Source organism: Spinacia oleracea, chromosome 3 (genome assembly GCF_020520425.1).
Source record: "Spinacia oleracea cultivar Varoflay chromosome 3, BTI_SOV_V1, whole genome shotgun sequence".
Lineage (NCBI taxonomy): Eukaryota > Viridiplantae > Streptophyta > Magnoliopsida > Caryophyllales > Amaranthaceae > Spinacia > Spinacia oleracea.
In genome coordinates, this window is record NC_079489.1 from 5,415,898 (window position 1) to 5,441,455 (window position 25,558).

The 25,558-nt window shown below is 32.0% G+C and overlaps 3 protein-coding genes across 4 annotated transcripts; all 3 read right to left on the bottom strand.

The window, feature by feature from the left end:
• Positions 1 to 6,777: 6,777 nt before the first annotated feature.
• Positions 6,778 to 14,009, bottom strand: LOC110783101 (protein BOBBER 1). Its single transcript, XM_021987397.2, has 6 exons — positions 13,515 to 14,009; positions 8,701 to 8,873; positions 8,549 to 8,597; positions 7,598 to 7,764; positions 7,378 to 7,461; positions 6,778 to 7,146 (listed from the first exon to the last, which is right to left on the bottom strand). The coding sequence occupies exons 1-6, from the start codon at positions 13,885 to 13,887 to the stop codon at positions 7,108 to 7,110; spliced, it is 885 nt and encodes a 294-aa protein (XP_021843089.1). The 5' UTR covers positions 13,888 to 14,009; the 3' UTR covers positions 6,778 to 7,107.
• Positions 14,010 to 16,457: 2,448 nt separating this feature from the next.
• On the bottom strand, positions 16,458 to 17,840 carry LOC130469308 (F-box protein CPR1-like). The gene has a single exon (XM_056838422.1). The coding sequence runs from the start codon at positions 17,783 to 17,785 to the stop codon at positions 16,715 to 16,717; it is 1,071 nt and encodes a 356-aa protein (XP_056694400.1). The 5' UTR covers positions 17,786 to 17,840; the 3' UTR covers positions 16,458 to 16,714.
• A 782-nt stretch (positions 17,841 to 18,622) lies between these two features.
• On the bottom strand, positions 18,623 to 25,219 carry LOC110783102 (wax ester synthase/diacylglycerol acyltransferase 11). 2 transcript variants are annotated; one of them, XM_021987398.2, is made up of 8 exons: positions 24,968 to 25,216; positions 23,788 to 24,000; positions 22,116 to 22,712; positions 21,937 to 22,003; positions 21,116 to 21,219; positions 20,775 to 20,996; positions 20,533 to 20,670; positions 18,623 to 18,893 (listed from the first exon to the last, which is right to left on the bottom strand). In XM_021987398.2, exons 1-8 carry the CDS (start codon positions 25,034 to 25,036, stop codon positions 18,732 to 18,734), a joined length of 1,572 nt encoding a protein of 523 aa, XP_021843090.2. In that variant the 5' UTR covers positions 25,037 to 25,216; the 3' UTR covers positions 18,623 to 18,731. The 2 variants fall into 2 exon arrangements, 1 of the variants encoding a protein (XP_021843090.2); XR_008929757.1 differs by having other exon boundaries at positions 18,661 to 18,893; positions 20,533 to 20,678; positions 24,968 to 25,219.
• Between the last annotated feature and the right edge of the window lie 339 nt (positions 25,220 to 25,558).

The following is a 25,558-nucleotide window of genomic DNA, read 5'->3' on the forward strand; positions in this document are numbered from 1 at the left end:
ATTTAGATATTTTAGTTGGATATCAAACTCTCCAAGAATCAAGATTTAATTTTTATTTTATTTACTATTAAAGAATAGAGATTTATTATTGGCATACTAATTGACGCTCCCTGCTTAACTTTTCCCTAAAAAAAGAAAAAGAAAAGAAAAACGTACAGGTAATAGGTTATACAATAACATACGAAGTATATATCTTGGATTTTTTGCAAGTTGAAATGTATCCATCTCAAATCGAACATATTCATAGAAAAGTCATGTCTAGTCCATAATACAAACTTATTTGGTACGACGAGGTCCATAATCTAATATAATGTGATTTTTAATTTATTATACCTTACGTAATTCTTCTCCATAATACGGACTAACTTTTTTCAAAACATAAGAACAATGATGCAATTATGTAAAATGTTTTATGAAACATAAATTAATTTGATTAACATTAATTGGTGTATGTAATTTGGTGACCATGACACAAGTCGAGTGAGACTTGTGTTTTGATAGAAGAATCGAGAAGAAAGTGGCTTGACGAAAGAATAAAAAAGAAAGTAAAACAGCTGGGAAAAGATGGTGTGAAAATGGCCTATGGATGTAATGGTAGTTTAGTGACATATGAGAATTTTAAGTTACTTTTGTGGTACTAATGGGAGTTATGGGACCACTATAGGCAATAATAAATAATTAATCTCTTTAACATCATATTTTTTGCATGAAAGATTTTGAAATATTATGTTAGGGGTTAAAACTAAGGGTATGTGTACAGTGTACGATAAGTTTCAGGTTCGAATCTCACCGCCCTATTTATAATTTGTATTACCCTTATGATGGAAAAATAACTATTAAACGTATCACTCATTAGCACTAATCTATTTGTCTATGTAGCTAAGTTGATCAACTGTCTTTTGGATATATACTTATATGAAAATATACTTATAGTAATAAGATATGAAAACTACTTCCTACGAATTACGGAGTAATAAAATTACTAAATCATACGAGCAATAAACAAATATGAAGTACATGGCAGTATGGCACACCTTTATACTACGTACTTCATATTGTATACAAAATTATAGTATCTACTAGTTACGGAGTACTTTTCATTACGGAGTACAAATTTCTAGTGAATACAAATGAAAAGAATTACGTATATTTCACATTTGAGGAAAAAAAATGAGTAGAATGTCTCATTTCGATAATGAAATTAATATAATTTACCCAAAAAATGAAAAGACACGTGATTAGCATGTACAAAACACGGACCGTATGTACGTGAAGTTGTTGGTACACCACGTGATAGACGCATGCAATACATGTGCTTCCCCACACTTAACCTACCCACACATAGTTGTACATTTTATGTTAGATTTTGATGAATGCAACTATGCAAGCTACAAAAATCTAACTTTCCCATCTATTTCATCCAAAATTACAATGTAAATTACATTGGCTCGGCAAATTGCATGAAAGATAAAGTTTCCCCTTTTGATTAAAGTGAAATACACACTTTGCCATTTTTGGAAGTTGATGAATGAATAAAGGGTATTAAAAGTATATAAAAACAAAATGATTGGACACCTTTTATTATTGGTCCAAAATTCTGTTTGCGTATTCCCCCCTTTTTCTTCTTATTATTTATTTAATTTTTTGTTTTGGTTTTTGGTTTCCAGAAGAGAAACTTTTTTATTCTACACTCCCTTTGCTTAAAAATCGAAACGTGTGATTTTTTATTTTTTTATTCTCTTCTGAAAAACCTGAAACGCGGAAAATGAAAGATTCTAACAATGATATGTAATGGAATCATGCATCAACATAGGGCATTAGTTAGAAGCCACTACATATACAATGTGAATATGTGATAGGTACATGATACTACTACTAATATCTTTTACTCATTGCTAGCTAGCTAGCTATGACAATAACAACAACATCAATATCAATATCAACGTTACCAAGTATCAATACTTCAATACTAAAGCAAATTAAAGAAGGGTTCGACAAGTAAAGAAGGTTCACCGTACATTGTTTTAACTTTAGGTTAACTGAAGTGCTGGATATCTAATATTTACAATTCCGAAATACAATGTGTGCGTTAATTTGTGTGTTAGGATTTTGAGATCATGATATGGATTAAAGAATTTAAAGGTGCTACGAGTATAAAATTTAGCTAATTGATATTTGTATTACTCAATTTATATATAATACATATTCACCTAAAAGTAATAGTCACACATACTATTTTTAATTTATGACGAAGGTAATACTGATTTATGCTTGTATCCCCCACAACAAGTCTACATCAACTTACAGTAAGATATAAAATGAATTCAAACGAGGATTCTTCTTCAACAAACTAAGACTCTATTCTTTTGGACTCTATTTCAGTTTAGTTTAACTCGGTTTCATGCAATTCAGTTCCATTAAACTTAGTTCGGTTTATTTTCTTTTGATTTAAATTCCACCAAATAAATCAGAGCTTTTAAAAAATAGAAAATGCAAGAGGAGAAAATTAGAACTTTGGAGTTAATGTTAGATGCTGATTGCCGGAGAATATGAGCTCTTTGCCCCACTTTATGTTGTAAAAAAACAAGGTTTTTGGCTGACCTTGTTTTCATTTCACACACTGATATGAAATGCTTCCGCTTTGGTTGACTTCAACTAAAGTGAAGCGGTAAATTCATTTTCTTAATCATTACAAGGAATCACTCTCTATTTTATTTTATTTTTAAAATATTTTCAACATATCTACGATTCCATTAATTGTTTAACGAAAAATATTTTCAGCGAAAGGATATTGTTTTAATAAAGTTCTCTATTTGTCAATTACAACCTTAAATTTCTAATTTTGCCAATTACAACCTTAAACTTGTACATCTATTTTAAATTACAACCCGAAATCATTTTCCGGCAAAAATTACCGGAATATGATGTCATAACGTTGTTAAAAAAAATTACGAAGTACATAATATCTATAACAAAAATTATTTTTTCTATTTTTTTTTTGTTTTAATTCTTATTTTTCGATTTTTTTTTATAGAAAATATGTAATTATTTTTTTAATAACATTATGACATAATTTTCCGGTGATTTTTGCCGGAAAATAATTTTGGGTTGTAATTTAAAATAGATGTATAAGTTTAAGGTTGTAATTGACAAAAATGGAAATTTGAGGTTGTAATTGGCAAATAGAGAACTTTATTATATTGTATTTAGCAAATTTTCCTGTTTTAAAATATAAACAATCAAGATTAAATAATACTCTGTACAAAATATGTATAATTTGAACACAATTAAGAAAGTGGATCATGGTGCACAGTGAGCATGATGCACCTTAAGAACATCTAGTTACTTGAAAAGAACATGAAATATTTTTTATTTATATTTTTTTATAATAGTGGAATAATATATTATTTTTTATAACAAAAAAGTAAAATATTATATTGCATGTTCATTTGTCGTAGTGCCATGTTCTTTTGTTTATACACATTTGTTTATATATATGTTCTTTTGGTGCACCATGATCACTGTTCACCATGGTCCATAGTCCACGGATTGTCAAGGGTGAAATGAAATATTATATGTGTCACATATATAATTATGTCAACATGTACAATTGTACAAACTTGTAAATTTCCAAATAATGAACTAGTCAACCTATTATTTTTTCAGTGGAGTAAAACAAGGGACAAAAGAAGGACCATATCACCAAATTGAAAAATAGTTGCTGGCCATTTGATGATTGCAAATGACAAAAAATAACAAATACTACTAATCTATGTATGTTAAGTCACAATCTCTTGCATAATAATCAAAGGCTCAATTATTTGGAGAGGAATAAAGGCCAACCCCCTCAATTTGTCCAATTCTTAGTACATTTTACATATTGTACAAAGTGACCACGCACTGATTAAATGGTTTCCACAAAACTCATATCATAGTACTTATGTACTATTAGCTCAATTCATAGTACTTACACTACTTTGGTACGAATAATTTTGGTGGGGGTTGATACAAGTGGGATTCGAGATTGATATACCTATCTGAGGGCGGAGAGACCCATTTCAGAGATGTGTTTCTAAACGCATATCTGAGGGTTAGGCGGTAATTTCACCATTATTTTGAAATTTTTGAGTACCATATTTGAGAAATAAACACCATTTTTGAATTTTTGAGTATCATTTTTGAACTTTTGAGTACCATTTTTGAAATTTTGAATATCATTTTTGAACTTTTGTATACAATTTTTGAACTTTTGAATACCATTTTTGAACTTCTGATTACCATTTTTGAAATTCTGAGTACCATATTTGAACTTATGAAATCATTTTTAAACTTATGGATACCAAATTCGAACTTTTTTTGGTCTGATATATTTTTGTAAAAACATATCTGAGATGGAAAAATACTTCCTCCTACCTATCTTAGATATATTAAAGTCGGTATGTTTGTGAAATCGATGGCACGTGATTACGGGAAACAGAGGTAGACGTCCCACAAGCAGTAGTGGGGTCTGGGAGACTCAAATTTGAAATCTTGCGAATCACAGCAAAGTGAAGATCTAAGCATTACATATATACACCAAGAATAATACGAAATACTTAGACAGTCCATAACTTTGAGTTTCTAAGGAGTAAATGGACACTACTTTCATAAAATAAGTGAAAATAAGGTTAAAGAAAACAAGGTGGTATTTGATATACCTAACATATTAGGACATAATGAGTCATAAAATTCTCATCACTAAGACACTTATTTGAGGGGAGCAATGAACTTATGCACTACCTACAATAATTTATAAAATAACAAGTGTACCATCTCAAAAGCTATTGGTCCTATTGGAGTTTTGGGACCTTTTAAGTATAGGACCATACCTAAGCAACAACTACCTTCCCCAAACAAGACATAAACAATTATTGCCAAAATGGTATGGCATCTCAATTTGGCATATGAACTTTTTGAAGAAAATGCCATTTGATGGAGACTTACGTGGCATTATTATCCACGTGTCATCAAGTAGTTGGAGACGTTCATAGTTGGAATTATGGTTTGTATTACTCCCTCTATGATTATGCATTTATGCCCCATTTTTATAGCAACTTGGAGAAAAAGCCCACCTCAACAAATTGACTTGTGAGCCATATTTTTTGTAGGCCTATGACCCTCTCTATTCATGAAATTTGATTGTAAAATATTAGTGTTATTACACATATGTCAAAATTGGGGTTTTATAATATTGTCCTATATTGAGGACAAATTTGACAAACCAATAGGTAATAAAGTAATTCAATGATAAAATCATATGTTTAGGTTTTATGATAGGTTTTCTTCGTCTGGTCTAATAATGTATGGTCTAATCTTTTCTATTCTGATCTAAATATTTTTTGTAAGTTATTTTTTTTACTAGTATAATCTGAGTTCTTCTTATTTAATTTTGATAAGTTTGATTTTAATAATAATAAGTAAAATATAGTAAGTAAGTAAGAAATAAGACAGAGAATATGGCCACATGTAAACACTTGAATCTCGTATTGTAATAGACATGTTTGGTAATTAAATAAAGCGGGAGGATTTGGTTGCAATAATACAAATTGTAAAAGACCATGCACTAGTTTGTAAACTGTCACACCACAATATCACTACACCTATTTCCTACCCAACTTACATCGTTGTTCGTGATCTGATACGACTAACTGATAGAGTTTATGAGGTTTTACCAATGTATAATTAATTGATTATATGTATTTCACATGGCCTTTTCTACACTAAAAGAATTATAAGCTTCACTGTGCTAGAAAGAGTTCAAAATCTCTATTTTGTTAAGAAACTCTTGTTGTCTTTGACTTTCTGGTATCCCTACAGAATATCTAAAAAAAAAAATCATTTCAAACCAACAATAATTTCTAGAAAAAAAATCATTTCAAACCAAAAATAAAAGTAACAATAAAACAAAGAAACAATAACACAAATTCTTATTTACAAGTGATGTACAATAAATACTATACACCGAAATATACATTAACAAAATATTTAAATAGCCTTAAATATGCAAAAGTTATCTATATTTTAGTGATAAAATTCCACTTTCATAAAAGTTATTTCTTCAATATCACTAATACAATTAATTATTTAACTCTTTAAAATTTTGTCTAGCATTTTCTTCATAATATAAAAGTTAATCAAATATATTAAGAATTATAAAAAAAAAACTACGTAAAAGTTATTCTAATATATATTAAATTTATTGTACATGTTATGTATGCATCCTCTCGTACAAAAGCCCCTAGTGGCATGTGATATCATGACCTTGAGATTATCAGCCAAATCTTTACCACTTGGCCAAATCTTGCTTGATTTCACTCTTTCTATTACCTACTAATAAAAAAAACCAGGAATAACCAGCCATATAGTATAAAAATATAAGATGATTTTGTTTTTTTCACAGTTGAATATTATTAATTTTACTTGTATGAAATTTATGAACGTACATCTTAGAGTAAACTGTATAAAATGCAAATGTAGGCGAAAATTTTCTTCATACGCAGTTTGAGCATTTAGCAAATCACAATTATCAATTATGTCCAGCACCACAGGTGGCAGTCACCTTCGCCACCTTCAGCTACACACCAAAGTTAAAACCAACCTCTTTCAACTTGCCGTCTGAATATTTTCAACCTCCATAGGAACATTAAACAAGGACCACATTCATCACATGAGAATTCAAGTTGCTTTGAAAACAAACACGAATTCAAGTACACAAATAAGACAACCACCACGAGAAAATCACAAAATAAATCCAACTTGCAGCATAGGTGGTGTTAATTGCACAAGCCTAAGACAAGAGCAAGAGTCACATTTCGCAATTGTACTTCTGTTACCAAAAACCAGATACCATTCTTTACTGTATCTATCCAGTAACCAAATGTAAAAATATTTCAATTAAGGATTTTACCCTAGATAATGAAACTATTATGAACAAGTTCTGCACCAGACAAACAAAACAAAACTACACTCAGCTCCAAATTCAGCTCCAACTGCTGGTTCTCTTCATGTCTATTACCCTGCTCAACTTTGCGCCAAAAATTGATTCACGTTCCACCATCAATTCACCATCTAGCTGAACTTTGCGCCTGAGAAGTCCATTTCTGGGTGCTGCATGAAATTCACAACCAAAAAGTTAGGATCATGTGTTTACTGTGACAACTTCAATACTATATTCGTTCAAGAATGTATACTCTATACAGATTTCACATATGGAAACAAGCAAAAAGTTAGATAATGTGTTGTTTATTGTGAGAACTTCAATACTATATTTCGTTCAAGAATGTATACTCTATACATATTTCACAAGTATGGAAACAAAAAAACTAACAAAGTGATTACCTCAGACATAAACTTCTTCATCAGCTCTTGCTTCTGCATGTCATCACTTGTTGGCAATCCCATTTGTTTCTGCCTTTGGTCAAACTGCATGATGGAAACATAATTCATCATTATAGCGTTGTAGAAATCTTCACATTTCATGCAAGGAATCACTTCAACTCCTAGTTTATTTACGGACACCAATATAAACATCAGGGCATTAGTATAAGACGGGTCTTACCATCATCTTCTCCACAGTTGACCTTGTTTCAGAATCCAAGTCGGAGAGCTTGCTGCTTTCAGGTTCAACTTTCTGTGTGTCAATTTCAGGCTCCCCTTTGACCAGAGATCTCCACCATTCCATTTGGTCATGCTTTGTTAGTAAAATGGAGATAGACTTCTGATCCTCTGAAGAAAAGCAAAGAAGTGTCAGAAATATAACATCCAGTTAACAATTAGAGACTACATTCCCAACCTTGTGTTTACTAAGCCCCGACCAAAAGCTTAGGACAAAAGGGTAATTTCCTACACCCCTACCTGGTGACAGTGAGCCTTAAACTCTCAACCCTCAGATTCAATTTGGGGACTACAGCACTACCTTCTACAGTTCTTCCTCTCTCCCACTTTTGTTCAAACACACATAAATTGCAATCCCTTTCTTTTCCCAAAAGTAAGCCATTCCACCCCTATCAGCAACTTCTCTATCACAATTCACAACAATATATTCACCAGTTTACCACCATTGACAGGAATTACCTCATCGGTGACAAGGAATGGGGGTAGCGGCTCTCATATGAAGAAATAAAACCAAAGACCGAAAGAGGTGAACAAGAAAACATAACCTAAGATCTAGGCGTAAATATTCAATAGTAACAGCAACAGGTGGAAAAAAAATAACATTTGTCTTAGGCTGATAATTTCATTAAAAAGAAAACAGACTACGGAACTCTGAGGTATCTACTAGCTTATATGTGCAAAGAATTATTGGTACACAATTGAGATGTGTAAAAATATGTGGATGGATTTAGGATAGGGAATAATGTTGAAGATATAGTTATGCATAGTAAATTACAGGTAAGAAAAAGGAAATCGATAGATAGCAATTTCATATATACAGGTTTGATCATATTTGTGAAGCTGAGTTCACAGATACAGAAAGGGCAAGGAGTTATGAAAAGAATTTTCAACATACCCAAACTCCAAAAACAGTCATCTGGCTTCACAGACTTGCAAAGATCACCCTGCAACCAATTGAAAATTAGAAGGTCAGATAAGATGCCTTAAACTTGTAAAACTTGTTGTAACAAGGTAAACAATTGCTTAGGTTGAATGAAGAGAACATACATCAATAATAGGAGGCTGACCCTTGAGTCCAACTTTCAAATGGTTCTTCTTAACCTCACAAACAATCTCCCTAGACTTTGTTCCAGATGGAACAGGTACATTAACAGTAACTTCTGGCAAGGACTGTACCCACGAATAGTTCTCAAAATCTTGACCATTCCCCTTGTTTGGTACTGCATCAACATATTTCAGAACAGATATGAAAAAGTACTTGCGCAACATCTACACAACTCTTAGCAAAAACACAGCAATACTACACATGAGAACATCGTTAGTATTTTAATACTCCAATGTCCCTGTGTGCCAATTTACAGAAACCAGTATAAAAGGGAAGTATATGAAAAATTACTTAATATCTACATAACTCTTGGCAAAAAACACAGTAATACTACGCATGAACACATTGTTAAAGTATTTTACCACCCCAATGTCCCCGTGTGCCAAATTACTAAACATCTCAAATGGAAGGTAAAAGAGAATGTATGAATACGATAAACTACTTTTCACTTAAGGTAAATGTGCCACAGTGCATGTCCATTACCCGAAACTAAAATGCACATAAAAGGTTGATAAGATTTCTCTTATTGATAAACTGTAAGAGGCTGTATTGTTCTCTGTTTGAATCATCTATGGTCTTCCTAAGCAAGGAGATTTCTATGTACCCATCCAAAACCACCACAAACCATCCCCATTCCGCATAAAATTAGACACACGAAATCACTATATACATTCTCTTATTCGTATTAGCATTATTGACTTATGATCTACAACAACCACACATACACCAACTCAACCCTGATGCATTAACAATTATATTAATAACAACAATTCATCAACCATCCCTAATCAATTGATGCGCTCATTGGTTAACATAACCAAGATAATTTCACATACTTTAGCACTAACCGCTAACATAACTTTCACAAATTAATAATTCAAACACTTATAAAGCCTCAAACTTTTATGTACTTATGCTGAGGAATCAACTGACAGGAGAAATCAATGACATTATTCGTCGAGAGATTGATTGATTTTAACAGCAATAACAACGTATTTGAATTGATGGTTGTGTCATGTAGGGCCTGGATGTTCATCCATCGCCTATGGAGAGGCAGATGAACTTTGGACAATTTCATACTGAGAAGAACGTGAAAACTCTTTATTTGAATCCTCACTCTCGGAACCAAGGTATACTATACTTCTTAAATGGATTTGCCAATGAGTTTGATACTACTCTTGGATCTATGTGTAATTGTATGGTTGGTCTCCCTTTTGTTGATCGACTTGATATGTTGAGCTTCTTAATTTGATCTGTTTTTTTTTGGGGCGATTTATTGGTTATTATTATATGATTTTCATATGTTGGATGTTTTTAGCTAATTTAACTTTACTAATCAGTTAATATACGGTGGTCTGAACTAATTTATTTGCTCTATACACCGACATTTGGACTGCATAGTGCAGTTAGTGATGATATTTGTGCTTGTTTTACTTTTAAGGAGCTGATTAGGTCAACATTGAATCAGAAAATTGGCTAGACTTACTTTTTTTGAGAAGATAAAAGGTTTGAAAGTGTTTTTTGAGATTGATATGGCCAATATAGACAGTCTTCTGTTCAATGTAATGAGTTTAGTATGGCTATTATTCTTTTCTATTAGGAATACGCAGGGACTTGTTAGGGAACCTTTTAGTTAATGTTTTGAAGGCTTATTACCCAGGGACTTATTAGGGAATTATACACTCTGAAAGGTGAGAATCCAAAGAAAGGGAATTAGTTCAGTTTTTATTTCATTAGATATTTTTTCTATACCTTATGTGACAGCACTTCAATTGATATTTTTATAAGAATTAACAAGCTTTAAGTAAATGTAAAACTAAAGGAGAGCCAATGGCATACATTAGCAGATTAGCTGCATATGGTTTTAAGTAGCACGCTTTTCTGCACATTATCATGCCTCCTTCTTACCCTTGCTTTGAGTTGCATTAAGTTATTTGCGCAAATATGTTGTGGACTTAAGGCATATCGTATTTTATTTATGGCTCAGAATGAAACTCGAGTTTATAAGAACTTTCAAAGAGAGGCAACTCATAGAACTGGCATGAATCTCCCTGTTCAAATCACTATTTGTTCAGGGTCAGGGCATGTTCCTGTTTTCTTGTGCATAATTGAGTAGGCAGGAGTTACTTTCACGAGAGAGCCAGCAAAAACAAAGATATAAATAGAAATATGCAACTATTGCTTCTTCGTCTGCCTTGAAACAAAGTGTGTATGAATTCATCACTATTTGAAATTTTTAGTCTTTGTATTGTATTTCTTTTTCTTTTTCTTATTATTCTCTGTTTTATTAATACTTTAATCTCATTATTACTCCTTGTGGTGTTAGTTCTGTTCCATGTTGTAAATTGAGGGGAACTATTTGGGGTAAGAAAAGTACAGGTTTTCACATTTGACCATTGTGTAGCATAATTACACTACTAACATATTGTCATATTGACATATTGAAATAGAACATATGTCAACTGAGGCAGGTTTTTTCAAGTTCTTAATTTTTAATAGTTTGATAAGATGTTCAAGTTTAGTTTTGATGATGAGAATAGTGAGATTCAAATCATCTGAAATTTCAGAGAATGAAAGGGTGGTTATGTATGGATGTACATAGTCATCACCACTTGTTATATGGGATTGTTATTTTGAGTAAAATTTTTCTGGTCCACTACTTTGAATCCATCTTAATTTATTTTATGCATTTAAAAACAGAAGTTGTGATGCTTATTTTCGTATTATAACTTAGATGTGTAGCACATGATACATAATGACATAGTAGTGATCAGTCGAGTACTAGAATAGGTGGTTTTATCTTCCTTGAAAGATTTTTTTAGTGAAAGAATTCTTCAATACATGAGGTGTATTATGAGCAAGACTGCAGGGGTTTTCTTAAGTGGGATTATAGCCAAGTTAGTTAATTCAATAAATGAATAGCTAAACTGACGTCTTTTAGCTGATAGCCTGATCCATTATATGATTAATGAACAAGTGTATTGTTTATGTTTATGTGTGTTTACAGATTCTACACATTTCATCAACTGCATTTATTTTCCTCTTAACGTAGACTCATGTTTCCAGATCTTGATTGAAGGACCCTAAATTTGTTTACTCTGGCTTCTTAGTATTAAGGTTTGTTGAGATTACAGGGAGGATGAGGGGTTATAGTTGTCACTCTCCCTCACTTTTCATTGTGAGTGATGGACAGGGTGATTAAAACACCATTCTACTAACTGAGTCTATCATAAACTTGCATATTCATAAGTTTTCCTCCCGGCTGAAGATAAATTAGTATATTTTTTATCATGGTTGATGTATAGCATGGATTATGGAACTAAAGGTTCTTGCAAAAGAACTGAAGACAGTTCAGCAAGAGTAAGGGCGCACACATCCTCTCTTAGTAGATTAATGATATCATTGTTAAATCTGGCTTGGAATTGATATTTTGTTTATATTACAGGAGGAAAATAGTAGTAGTTGTAATAGGGTGATGGGGACAGGTACAAAAGCATTCTAATTTCTCATTGATACAATCAGATATTAATAACAACAATTCTTCAACAAAACGATATCAATTGATACTCATTGGATAACCAAGATAATTTCACAAACTTTAGCACTAATCGTCAACATAACATTAAACTAAGGCTTTGTTTGGCAAACCCTTTCCGTCACCTTAAATGTTTAGGTGCTTAAAATATAAGTTATCTTATATGATTAGAAGTGTTTGGTAAAAAGCTGAAATAAAATTTAAGGTGGATAAAATGACTTATTTTGAAACGTTAATATTTGTAACTTATGACTTTCAGCGGCTGAAATTCTTGACATTGATAAGAACTATGTAGCTGCTTCGTTAAGATTAATGTTTAGTGGCCGATAAAAAATTGCAATTCAGAGTTTATGTACTTCTCTTCTTCTGAGTGGGGTTCGGCTTGTTGCTTTGCACAAATTGACGGTAATTAAGTTGAAGGTTTGCAGTTGTGTGGTTATTTGCTTTTACTAGCACTAACAAACAAAAAATATAATACTAACATATAAATATAGATGGTAATAAAAAAAATAATTTTAATATATTGTTAACATAAAAAACATATTTTTCTTATTTGTAATTGTTGTTACAATTTTTTTTTTCTTTTTCTTTTTTTTGGGGGGAAGAAAAAATATTTATAAATGTCAAATATATAGAATAAAAATAAATAAGTAAAAAAAACATTTATAGATGTTGTAGAATAGTACTGCAAATTTCAGGTACTTAAGAAACTAGCTCTACCAAACAGGTAATGCAACAAACTACCTGATCATGTCAGCACCTTATGAGTTTCAGGTGTTATCTTATCAGTTTCAGCTCAATTTCAGCTAATGTTGCCAAACAAAGCCTAACAATCACAAATTAATAATTAACGCAAGAATCAGGACAGATTAAAGTTAGGTCGGCTACACACAATGCTCTAACCAAATAGATGCTTCGTTCCCTAAAATTAACAATCAAATACTCATTAAACACCATAAACATACTAATTAAACATCAAATACAGAATCAATCATATCACTCTTTTAATTCTTCCATTTTTCTATGAATTAAGGCAATGTATCAATTGCTAAATCAAAATTCAATAACAACAATAAAAAGAGGTCAAATGTTATCATAATTGTCAATCAATTTCATGAAAGAACCACATTTAGGAGCACAAACAATATAATTGCACATAAATCCACAAAATAAATTAAGAAATTCAAAAGATTGAGATAGTAAGAGAGAAAGAGAGTCAACCTATGTACTTAGATTTCTTCTCATCATCCTTGTCCGCATCCACAGGAGTCGCTTCCTTCTTCTTCTCCGAAACCGAGGAAGAGGCAGCCGCAGCAGAAGCAGCTTCATCAGCAAGCTTCTTCTTCTTCTCGGCTTCCTCCTTGAGCTTATTCTCCCTCGCCTTCTTGATCAAACCAGCCGCCGCTTTCTCAGATGAATCACTGACGAAGAAATCCGTCTCCTTGGAAAGGAAATCAATGGCCGATTGAAGAAACCCTAACGGATTCGACGGGTCGAGTGTTGCAGAGTACGGCTTCGGAGTTGGCTTCTTCTGTGGTGGTTGTGGCTTTTGTTGTGGCTGTTCTTCTTCTTCGTAATCTGAGAGGATCGCCATTGTTGTGAATTGGAGAGAGAGAAGTGAAAGGGACTTTCGGTCGTGAGAAAAGGTACTCCGTAATAAGGAGGGAGTATGAATCAGTAAAGAGGGTTTTAGAGAGGAGAGAGGTGGGTTTATATAAGGAGAGAGAAAATGAAGGGGCGACGAAGCGTAAAGTAGGACTAATGAGTTTTGGAGGATTCCAGAAGGTCTCTCTTTGGTTGTCTTTTGGTCCTACTTGGGATATTTTTTTTAATACTTCCTCCATTCTTATTTATATGACACAATTATAAATAAGAATGGAGGAAGTAGGTAAGAAGAAGGGAGCCTAACTGAATCAGCACCTAGTACAGGTTAACCAGCCAAACTCTGCAGGTTATCGCTTTAGTCACTTCCAAGCATTTCGTAGTTGATGGGGCTCGAACTTGTGACCTCCAAGTCACAAGATGAGTTCCCCACCAACTCCACCAACTTATGCTGGTTTCCTACTTGGGATATTGAACTCTAACTTTTCAATGTTGTGTTTGATACGAGTATAAAGTGCACTAATTGTTACGTTTTTAAAAGATTATACAAGAATTAGAATCTCAGTAAGTATTGCTATGCAAGGTCTCTCATTGCATAAATACCTTTTGAAGTTCTGATTATCAATAAATATAGGTACGATTAAGCTTTTGACATATACTAGTTGTTGAATCGTGCACGATCCCCAAGGTATAAAAAAATTATTTCATAAAAATATGGCAAATTTGTTAAAAACCACCTTATAAAAGTGTTAACTTGTGAGAAACAACCTTTTAAAAAAATACTTGTAAGAAGAAACCTAAATTATAATTTTTTTTTGTTACAGACCACCTTTAACCGGAATCCGGTGATTGACTATGTTTTCCGGCATTGACTTGACATGTGGGTAGCACGTGACCCACTTTCCTCTCCCTTTCCTGTTTTTGCCATTTCATCCCCTCCATTTTCATTCACTCCTTTGCAAGCCATCTGCTCCTCTTCATTAACTCCTCTAATCTACCATGTCCATACTGATTTTGACTCATCTCTAATTAATCTCCCCTAACTAATTTTCCCATAAGTGAAATTACCCATTTATTTTCCTCCTGTATTGCAATACCATGGAAACCATCATAGGGAAGGATTATTGTTCTTCAATTACACTCACCAAATAGCCTAAGATCGCCACAAATTCTATTTTTTAAAAAAGTATCGCAAATACTTGGACTTTCAAAGGCATTAAATTCAACTTCTTACAAGTTTAATTAATAAACTTGTAAACAAAATAGACAAATTCTGTAACAACATAATTGAACTACGCTTGTGAATTAATTGAGCTTGATGTTGATTAGATTCGGAAAGCGCAGTAGAGACATAGTTTAGCTTCGTATTTTTCTTTTCTTTTGAGAACCTTTCGGTTTTTTATTAGTCGGAATTTTCTTACTAGGTAATTTTTAAAGGATGAAATTGGCTGGGGAAGAAGAAAACAGGGACTTTGTGATGAATTGGAAACAGTGAATGAACTGCAGAATGGAGAAGGGAAGAAAAGGAAGAAGAGATAAAAGAAAATGAAAAAGAAAAAAAAAGAAATAGGTGTCGCGTGTGCGTAGATGTCAAGTAAATGCCGGAAAATGCGATCAACTACCGTCTACCGGATTCCGGCTAAAGGTGGTCTTTGACCAAAAAAAATATGATTTAGGTTTCTTCTTACAATTTTTTTTTATAAAAGGTGGTTCCTCACAAAAATACTCTTTTAAAAGGTGGTTTCTCACCAATTTGCCTAAAAATATTAGGTAAAAGACGAGATATATAAATTTATGGTAAATGTTAGAAAAACAGTGCTAAAGTTCTATTTGCACGTAATTGATAATACGAAATTGATTACGTGCGGTCTCCAAAAGATAGAAAAAATCATTTTTATAACATTATTATTAGTGTACTTTGCGAAATGCGAATTTGTTAAAGTTTATGTTTGTAGGATTATAAAAAACACTTACGAAATAGAAAGAAAAAAACACAACTACTTAAAATAAAATTAATTTTAAATTGGTCAGTACATGTATTATAAAGACATAAACTTTCCATCTAATCGTTTATTAAATTATTTGATGATGTTCAAATCATATAAGATTTTTTTTTTTTTTTTTAACTATTAAGTATGGATAAGATCGTTGAATACAGTGTAGAAACTTGGAAATTAGTTTTAATTTTATATTAATTAGGAGACATTATTTAATTTACACATAATAAACACGGGTTTCGTTGGCTTGTAGGAAACCAATCTTAGAACCATCTTTGCAAGCAAAATAGACAGCATGTTATTTCTTCTCTATGTCTTCATACTATATTACTATGTCATCCGATCCTTACGCAATTTGGAAAATATCTCATACTTGTGCAACTTTCTTTTTATTTTATGTTATTATTGTTTGGATGCCAAAACTGATAGAATAAGTAGTACTACGTACTACGTATGTGTTAATATTCTTTTCTATATTTTGTAAAGATAGATTTTGTGTAATTGTGTAAATTAGAGTTCTCATACGAATTAATCTATTCTGTATACAGTACATGTAGTGTCCGCCTTGAAACTTTTTGAAGTATTATTAAGCTATGCAATAGTATAATTTGCAAACGAGACAAAACTATGGAAAAAGGCAAACGGGACAAACAAGGAGAAACAATAGAAGCACAATTTTGTAAAAATAATAACTACAATTTGTCCCCCCCAAAAAAAAAAAAATTGCATAAAATATTGAAACTTCTTGGATAATAATCTTGCAAACACTTATACCTAGATACTTATACTCGTATAAATCTATAATAAAATCGACCTTAATTCTTAAGCTTTGTCATTGATAATTGCAGTTTGAGTCTTTCCCCCACACAAGAACGGAGTTAAACCGTCTATACAAGATGTTATGGTTTTACCTGTAATATAATTTCCTGGAAAAAACCCATCAACATAGTGTATATCGTTGTCTCCTTTTAAGTTATATTGACATATGCTCCTTTCGTAGGACTCTCGGAATATAATCTGGTTTTGATATTTGTTATACGTCAAAGGGTATAGCTCTGTGTCACGTAAATGAAATAATTGAATCCACGATTCTTTAACATTGTACTCCTTCATGATCCACACATGGGTTTCCGCATACCAGTCTATCGGGCGTGAAATTGTCGAAAAGGAAAGGCATAAACAACCATCAAAGTCAACTAGATGCATCCATTCAATGTCTAGATGTTGACTATAAGACATAATAGGTACTTCACCAAACTCTTCATCATGTAGATCAAAACACACAATTCTTTGTTTGTTTGGGCAAAGCCAATGCAACTTGTTGTTATTGAACACAGCACCACCGTGACGATCACTAATAAATAACCCACATGGCGTTGACCCAATTCTTCTCCAAGAATCCGACTTTAAGCTATAAACCCATGTTTGATAATGCATTAATACCATTAGAATCTTAAAATCATCACTAATATGATCAAACCCAAACCCAATTAAACTAGTGGAAGAACAATCAAAGTTTATACCTTTGGGAACCTCCACGGGTTTAAGCACGCGTGTAGCCGGGTTGCACAAAAATAAGCCTTGTTTTGACCTAAGACATAACAAGCCCTTGCACGATCCACGAACTTGATAATTAAACTGACACGGTAACTCAATTTTCGTGAAGTGGGTGAAACTATTAAGGTCGTGAATATGATATAGGGTTGAATCTTGAATAGTTACTAGGGAGACATTGTTGTTCATTTCGAGAGAACGATTATAATGATATTCAATAAAACCCGGACTTTGAATTAAATTGTACCATTCTTTACAAACTAACTTAAACTTAAGAAGAGCTTTAACGGGTAGTAACGAAAGTATTTCATGAACAAGATCGGGAGGGAGACTAGCCATGGTTGATAAGTGCAATATTTTTAATGTGAATTTTGCTTCTTAATTATCGAGAAATATTTAAATAAAGATCATTATCTAACTATTTATATTACTTCGATCAACCGAGTCTATTCTAATTATAAGTGAAATAGGAAACTAAATTAGCATGAAAATTAGGAAACCAAGTTTTTGTACAAAAAGGAAACCGTCTCTCCCGATTAAAAACATAAAATAAAGTAATTTTTCATATGGTATTTTTTTATCCAATTCTTTTTCTTTTTAGGCAAAGTTCACTAATTTAGTTTTTATTTTTTATTTTTTTATTTTTAAGGTAACTAAAAAAAAATATTCTTAGGACAAATTAATTGTCTATCAAAATATATCGAACAACTTTTACTGGGAATATGGCTAGGGTAGAGCAAAACTAAAGCAATCGAAAAACCATTAAAACACTAACATAAAGTGTTGTTGGTTGCCAGGTTTGTAAGGGATGTGTTTTTTTTGACAAGTTGTCATTTAAAATTTACTTGTTCATACACCTAATGCAAAAAACTCTTATACGTCGTCGTATTAAACTTTTTCAAACTTAGTTTCTTTTTATTACAACTCTCTTTCAAAAGTCCAAACCTCTCCTCACCAAACACTTTCATTATTAGCTTTTTAAAATGGCCAATCCTCTAATTCACTTTAAAAAAACTATTTTACCCCCCAAAGCTCTGATAACTAAACACCCTCTTAATGCATATTTGCTACAAATTAAGTATTGCGTTTCTTAAGCTCTAGCGTTGTGTAAGGATTAAATCTGATGACTACATTGTTTACGATGATTAATGAATCAAGCAATTGTATCCGAAGTAATTATATGTGCAAAAACTTGTTATATTTGAGCAATCAAATGAAAGGAATATGTAATACTCCGTATTTAAATGAATGTGTATTGCTCCAAAAAGAAACTAAAACATAGATGCTAAATCTTGAAGACCTTTATCTTCTGAACTGCTTGCTTTACAAGTTCAAGTGATTCCGCAATATCATCACACAGTAGTTGCGGTTCAGGGATCAAATTCTTATCAACTGCTAGAACCAAAGTCATCTTATCCATGTAACTCTGAAAATGTACTGTCAAAGCCTACAACAGGTACAAAAAAAACTACCTCAAATCAAAATTATAATCAAATCCATTCTGCATATTTTAGCATGGTATTATAGTAGGGATTGTCTACAAAATTATAACTCTATCACATATGATATTCGATTATCTAGGGTAACTGCGTTACCCTCTCAATAGTTTGTTTACGTCTAATTGATATAACAAGTACCGAGAGTGTTTTTACTATGAAATGATAGAAAACATTATGGGGTTTTTGGCAAATAGATTTTTAGTGTCTTTTTCACTAGTTTTTAATTGTTGGCTTTTTATGTTGGTCAAACAACCAAAAAAATGTTTAGTAAAGTGGCTCTTTTGGCTTTTCAAACTTCAAATTACTTTTCTATCTTCAGTTTTTCAGTAATTAAAAATTAATAATGATATTAATAAATAAATAGCAATTAAGATATTAATACGGACTAATCAATGATTAACGTATTACGGAGTATGCATTAGAACAATTAATTACAAACTCATATGTAGTAGTTTTACTTACTACTATTAATTTCTTTTAGAGTGGTATTAATTACTACTAATTAATAACTAATTAAATTAATGATTATTTAACATAGAAGTAATTAATTAATTAATTTAAGTAGTAATTTTAATTAATATATGTACTATTTACTAATTAAATTATTTAGTAATTTATTAAATAATTAATATGGAGTAACCAATGATTAACCATGCATCAACAACGATTAATTACTAACTCATAATTTTCAAGTAATAACTAATTAAGTTAATAATTCTTTAAACTAGAAGTAATTATTTTTTGTTATTCATTTATTTTATTCTAATTTAAAATGTTATTTTATTAATTGAATTATGTCATAATTTATTAAATAATTAATTTAATTAAATACTACTCTTAATGTTTCATAATGTTGCCCACTTTTTCATTATGCGCGGTCTCCAATGCGCTACTTTGATCGTTAAATTTTTTAATTTCGTATTAGTAAAAATTATAAAAAATTGATATTTAAAAAATTTATATTGAAACGAATCAAATGATATCCCACAAGTTAACATTTATACTCTTAATCATACTATTAATTACGGTCAAAGTTTTTAAACTTTGACCATATGAATAATAAACATGAGGAACATTATGGAGCAGAGGGAGTAATTAACTTGGTTAATTAATTACCAAGAATATAATAAATGGATATCTATTACAGTACATTTTACTAAAACAGACGCCAGGAGTGACACGTGTCACTTCCTGGTGAATTTTTTTTCCCACCCAAACTTTTTTTTTATATATTCATTTATTTATCTCAATAAGTTGTTATGGAAAAGATTTAGTATATATTTTGACTAAAATTTTAATCTTTTGAAAATCTGTCAAAATCTTTTATACTCATACTACTTTATTTTGGAACAATTCTTTGTTACTCAAATACGTTATAAAAAATGGTCAAATTAACAATTTTATAATATAATAGTGTCCTTAAATGTCATTTTACATCGTCACAACCAACCGCCAACAAATGAGTTTACCAAACATCTTTATAAGTCAGACAAACCCATTGAAAAACCAATGCCAACAGCCAGTCAAACCAGCCAAGTAAAACAGCCGACAACCAAATACCCATGTGTAAACTACTAAACTACATACCTGTGGGTGTCCATACACACTAGGAGCAAGGAAAGTCATGGGATGACCATAGAAGCTTATTTCTTCCTTTGGACCAACCACATTCGAGAAGGAAAATGTAGTATGAGATAAAACCCTATGTGTTATACCAGCAACCACCTGTAAAACTATCATGTAAGTATTACTTTCATACAAAATAGTAAAATTTTACAAGTCTAGGTTATTAATTATTTAAGCTGATTTTGATTAATAAAGTTGCATACCCCAAGCCCTAATGTCTTCAAAACAATTCTAGCACTCATAAATGTGACAATTGCTTCAAGTGATCGTTTCTTCTTGTCAATGGTTGCCTTAGCACTGCGTATGTAATCCATTGGATCATCTCTTAACGCTATGTGGAAAGGTAAGAGGATGTAACCAATTGAGTTCCCCCATTCCCATTTTCTCTTCTTTGGATCATCTGTTTCCATTTGTTCTGCTAAATGCTGTCAGAGAACGTAATAATCATCAACAAATTTATGGCATATTCTTTTGAGCTGAACTTTATTAAACTGAATGCTATTGAATTGAATTGAATTGAACTGAACTGAACTGAACTTAATACCTCAAGCTTGGAAGTTGGTCTGATATTCACAAGGAGTGTTGATCTGAGACGGATATGTTTAGGCAAATTGTTCTGTTGCACCTTCCCGGCTCCCTTGGACTCGCCTGAATGTATGAACATATTGTTTAGAAACTATTTCTTCAGTTCTTATTTACATGACACAATTGGATTTTAGACACTATTCACACAAGCTTCTTTGATTTCCTTTTGGGTTTTATACTTAAGAAAAGATATAGTGGTGATTGAGTCTTATTAGATTCGCGGCAATAAAACAGCATCTCTAATTTTAGAATTTCTAATGATCGCCGTGTTTTTTTAAATATCACCATTTTATAATTTTATTTATCCATAATTGAAGATATTAATGTTTGAAATCGTGCATTGACAAAAGTGCCTAAATAATTGTGCCATTCAAAAAAGAACAGAGGAAGTACTTCCTCTATCCCAAAATTATAGTTCTGTTTTCTAAATTGGGCGTGTCAAATTATAGTCTTGTTTCTAATTTTGACTATTAAGGCCCCCAGCTTCTCATGTACTATATTAAGTAAAAATGCATTGATTAACCCACCCATGTACTATATCTCACTTTCCTATGTACTATATGCTTTTTTCCCATGTATTTTATTCCACTTTTTCATGTAACTCAATCATCATTTGTATATTCCACTTTTCCATGTACTATATTCAATTTTTCTTAAAAATCGTGTTTTTGGTCAAACGAGACTATAAATATAGGACGGAGTGAGTATAATTTAATTACAGATTAACGTTGTAAAAAGAGTACAAAACAGAATGATCATACAGGAAAGCTGAAGACTGACCATACTTCCTGTTAAGGTAACGTGACAAGCCTGCTTGAGTTATCCCCAGAACCACATCATTTATCGTCTGAAATAATCATCACCAAATTCATCACTAATCCATTAAAAGAAGCTTAATTTGAGCTACTAATTACAAATATTTTTGAAACAATGGTTGTAAGAGAAGATTAAAAACATACCACATTCATGACATTCTTCACCAATTTGATATCATCAAGGCTAAGAGTCCTGTAAACAAACTTTTTCGGTGCCCTTTCAGTCCCAACAGAGCCTTTCAAAGGAGTCTTAGTATCCTTAAGAAACACAATTGTGGCCAAGAACATGCACAAATCTATGATAGTGTTCCAAAACATCTTGAAAGCTAACATCATCCATAGAAAACAAACCCATAAAAACCACGAGTTACTCGTGTCAACCAATAACTTCTTTTTCTTCTTGTTTTCGGTAGGGAATGTAGGGACCGCGTTAGGATCAGAGGTTTTCCGAGTACAAGCAAGTACAAGGGACATAAGGGAAATCCCGTCTCCTACTGAGTGGTGTATTCTGAAGATAGCAATGGAGTTAGCATCCTTTGTTTTGGTGTTGAGGATGTGGACTTCCCATAATGGTTTTGTTAAGTCCATAGGAGTTTGAGCTAGGTTTGAAACATATTCATCAATGAATTCATCTGGTGAGTCCATTTGTGGATTTAAATTTGGGATGATTATGTGGTTGTTTGCATCCACCTTGGTTCGGATCCATCCAATGGGTTTACCCAGTTTTTTGGGATCAAATACCTATTTTGGATGGAAAAAAATTAGCCTCAAATGTAATTGTTTTCCAAATATATCTATTACATTATAATAAAACAGACACCAGGATTCCTGGTGCAAAATTTTCCCGTCAAAAATCATTTTCGAAAAAGATTCATTTAAATATTTTATAAAAGATGGTCAATTAATAATTTCCAAATATCCATGCATGTACGAGGCCTAATCTAGTTCAAAGACTAAGAGCAAGACAACAAATAGAGTAAACGAAATTTTCGGCCCCCCTCGTAAAACCGTTCAAGGTCCGCCACTGATCACAGTCTTAGTCTTAACAAAGCTAATTGACATTCACACACGGAACACTTATGTGCAAGATAGATACACTACATTGGTAATTAATACGAGTCCTAAATTTTAATTACAGCTATTATAAACTTTCATTATTATGGACTTATGGTGACTGTAAATTCATTTTCACTATTCTTATAAATAACCAATTGGGCCTATGGGTTCTTGGCCCAACAAATATAGAACCGTGATCATCCTCTTCCAAATTGTAAATGGATATGATAGTCACCAACTCACCCTCTCATCAAGTACAAGTTTTATTTCCCTCCTTTCTAGTGAATATTCCCTATTTAGTATGACCTTTCATGAAAAACCGTGATGCATAATAACTACGTAATTTAATCTCAATAGAGTGTGTGTAAAACTTTTCCCTTTTAAGTAGTCATGTTGTATATAACTCGGATTCGTGATGAAGTGTGCTACTCCTTATGGATCATGATAATGATGAATCTTTCACTTCTACTCTGTATGGATGGTGACAATGTTAAATATCACATGAATTTATAATAAAATATTTCTTTCGTCTCATCTTACTATCTCATTTTGATTTTTTTTAAAATACTTTACCATAAAAGTTACTCCGGTAGTTAATAGAGTAAGTAAAATGAGACTGATGAAATATTAAAATCCGCAGACCGCGTCGTCTCCGCATTACGTGAAGTTGACTTTTTAAAAGTTCAAGTATGCAACGTGAATGCACGAAAAGCAAAAAAGAGAGAAAAGGGGAGTATAATAATAATAATAATAATATTACCAATTTGCTTGAGATGCGAGGATGTTTAACAAAAGTTTGATAAATCCCTTCTTTAATAACCTCAACGTCGATCACCGTCTTACACCCAACCACCGCCACTATGCAGCAGTTCATCTGCGGCGTGTGGAACACACGCGTCGCCGGACTAAGCGGCTCCTCCACTTCCTCCTCTTTTGCCGCCGTCTTTGTTGTTGTCTTGATAGGCCTCAGCCACTGATCACATGCCATCTGGCTTAGTTAATTCGATAGAAAATATAGCTTTTTTCGGGGATTTTATAGGTTTTGGTTGAAGAAGTTCTTCAGCCTTACAGGTTGGGAAAGAGGAGAAGTACAAAAGTTCCCACCAATTTTGGTTTTTTTATGTTTTCCATAAAAAATAAAAAAATACTACTATTAATGTTTTATATCTTGCCTATTAAAGGTTCCTTCGTAGAAGAGTCTAATTGTATCAAAAATATTCCGTGAAAATTAGTTGCCCCAAATATGTTTCTGACTAGATCGAATATCTTTTAAGATATGTTCACACAAAACAAATCATCAAGTTTTCTATTAGATTTTTTTTTGGTGTGTATCATTCTTCAAATAAAAAAATAAGGAGTGACTTTCTAATAATGTACTACTACATACAAATTATTTGACACAATGCTAAATTTGGTGTTTTCTATCATAATAATAAAAAAAATTAAAGAAGTTAAAAAGTTGGCTCAATAGATTTTTGTATTAACGATGGACCTGAACCAAGTAATCGAACTAAAATATCCGAATTGAACTGATTTGAATCGTTCAGCCTTAAATATTAGCTAGTCTAGCCCAAAAAATCGATCCAATGTGAACATATCCAAATTGATCCGAACAAATCCGATCCGACCACGTATAAATCGAATTATACCCGATTTTCTAATAGATCCACTCGAAACCATACCCAACCCGAAGTAGGAGAGACTTGACTCTTTAGTATCACCCTTCAAGAATTTACCAATTAAATTAGTTAATTGACATCCGCGAGGTTACTGTTGTTATATGATACTCTTATAATTGATATGTGATATAAATATATAATTGAAGTTTATATATTTCCTTAATAATACGAGTAAACATTAATCATGAACATCAATTTTAAAATTACAACGCCTAATTATTTTCTCAAAAAAAGAGGAACAGAGTTGAAAAAAATGCATACCCATAACAAAGTCGTCATTGCCATGTCGACTAGCTTTCTCCGATTCAAAATCTTAAATAGGATTTCCATTTCAAAAAATTCAAATTCTTCAAGTTTCAATCTTCTCAATTAGAGCTCAATAATGTGTAGTGATAATGATAATGGTGAATAAAATTGCACGCAACAACTATTTGATTTGCTGGTTCTATTAATTAATTACTTCAATTAAGCTAAAATTTCGAGTCACAATTTTGGCACCTCTATCTTTGCATGACAAATAAATTGCAATGTTGCCGTCTTGCCGGGGTTAGTTATAGTCTTATAGAGGGTTAGATCGATCATTAATTTATAGAACCAAAAAATACACTTACTCCCTCCGTTCTCGAATATTAGTCACTTCTGGAATCTAGACATTATTTACAATTGAAGAGAATCTTTTAATTTTCTTCCAATACGTATTTTAAAATATATTCATGTGTGATCTTGTTTTTTCGTCTCAGTGGGTATAACTTTTATGGGTATGTCTTCTTGACATTCTTTTAAAAAGTTGCCACTAAAATCTATTTTTCAGAAGTTGTAAGTGTGGGTGAACACGAGCAGAGCCGAGCCAAA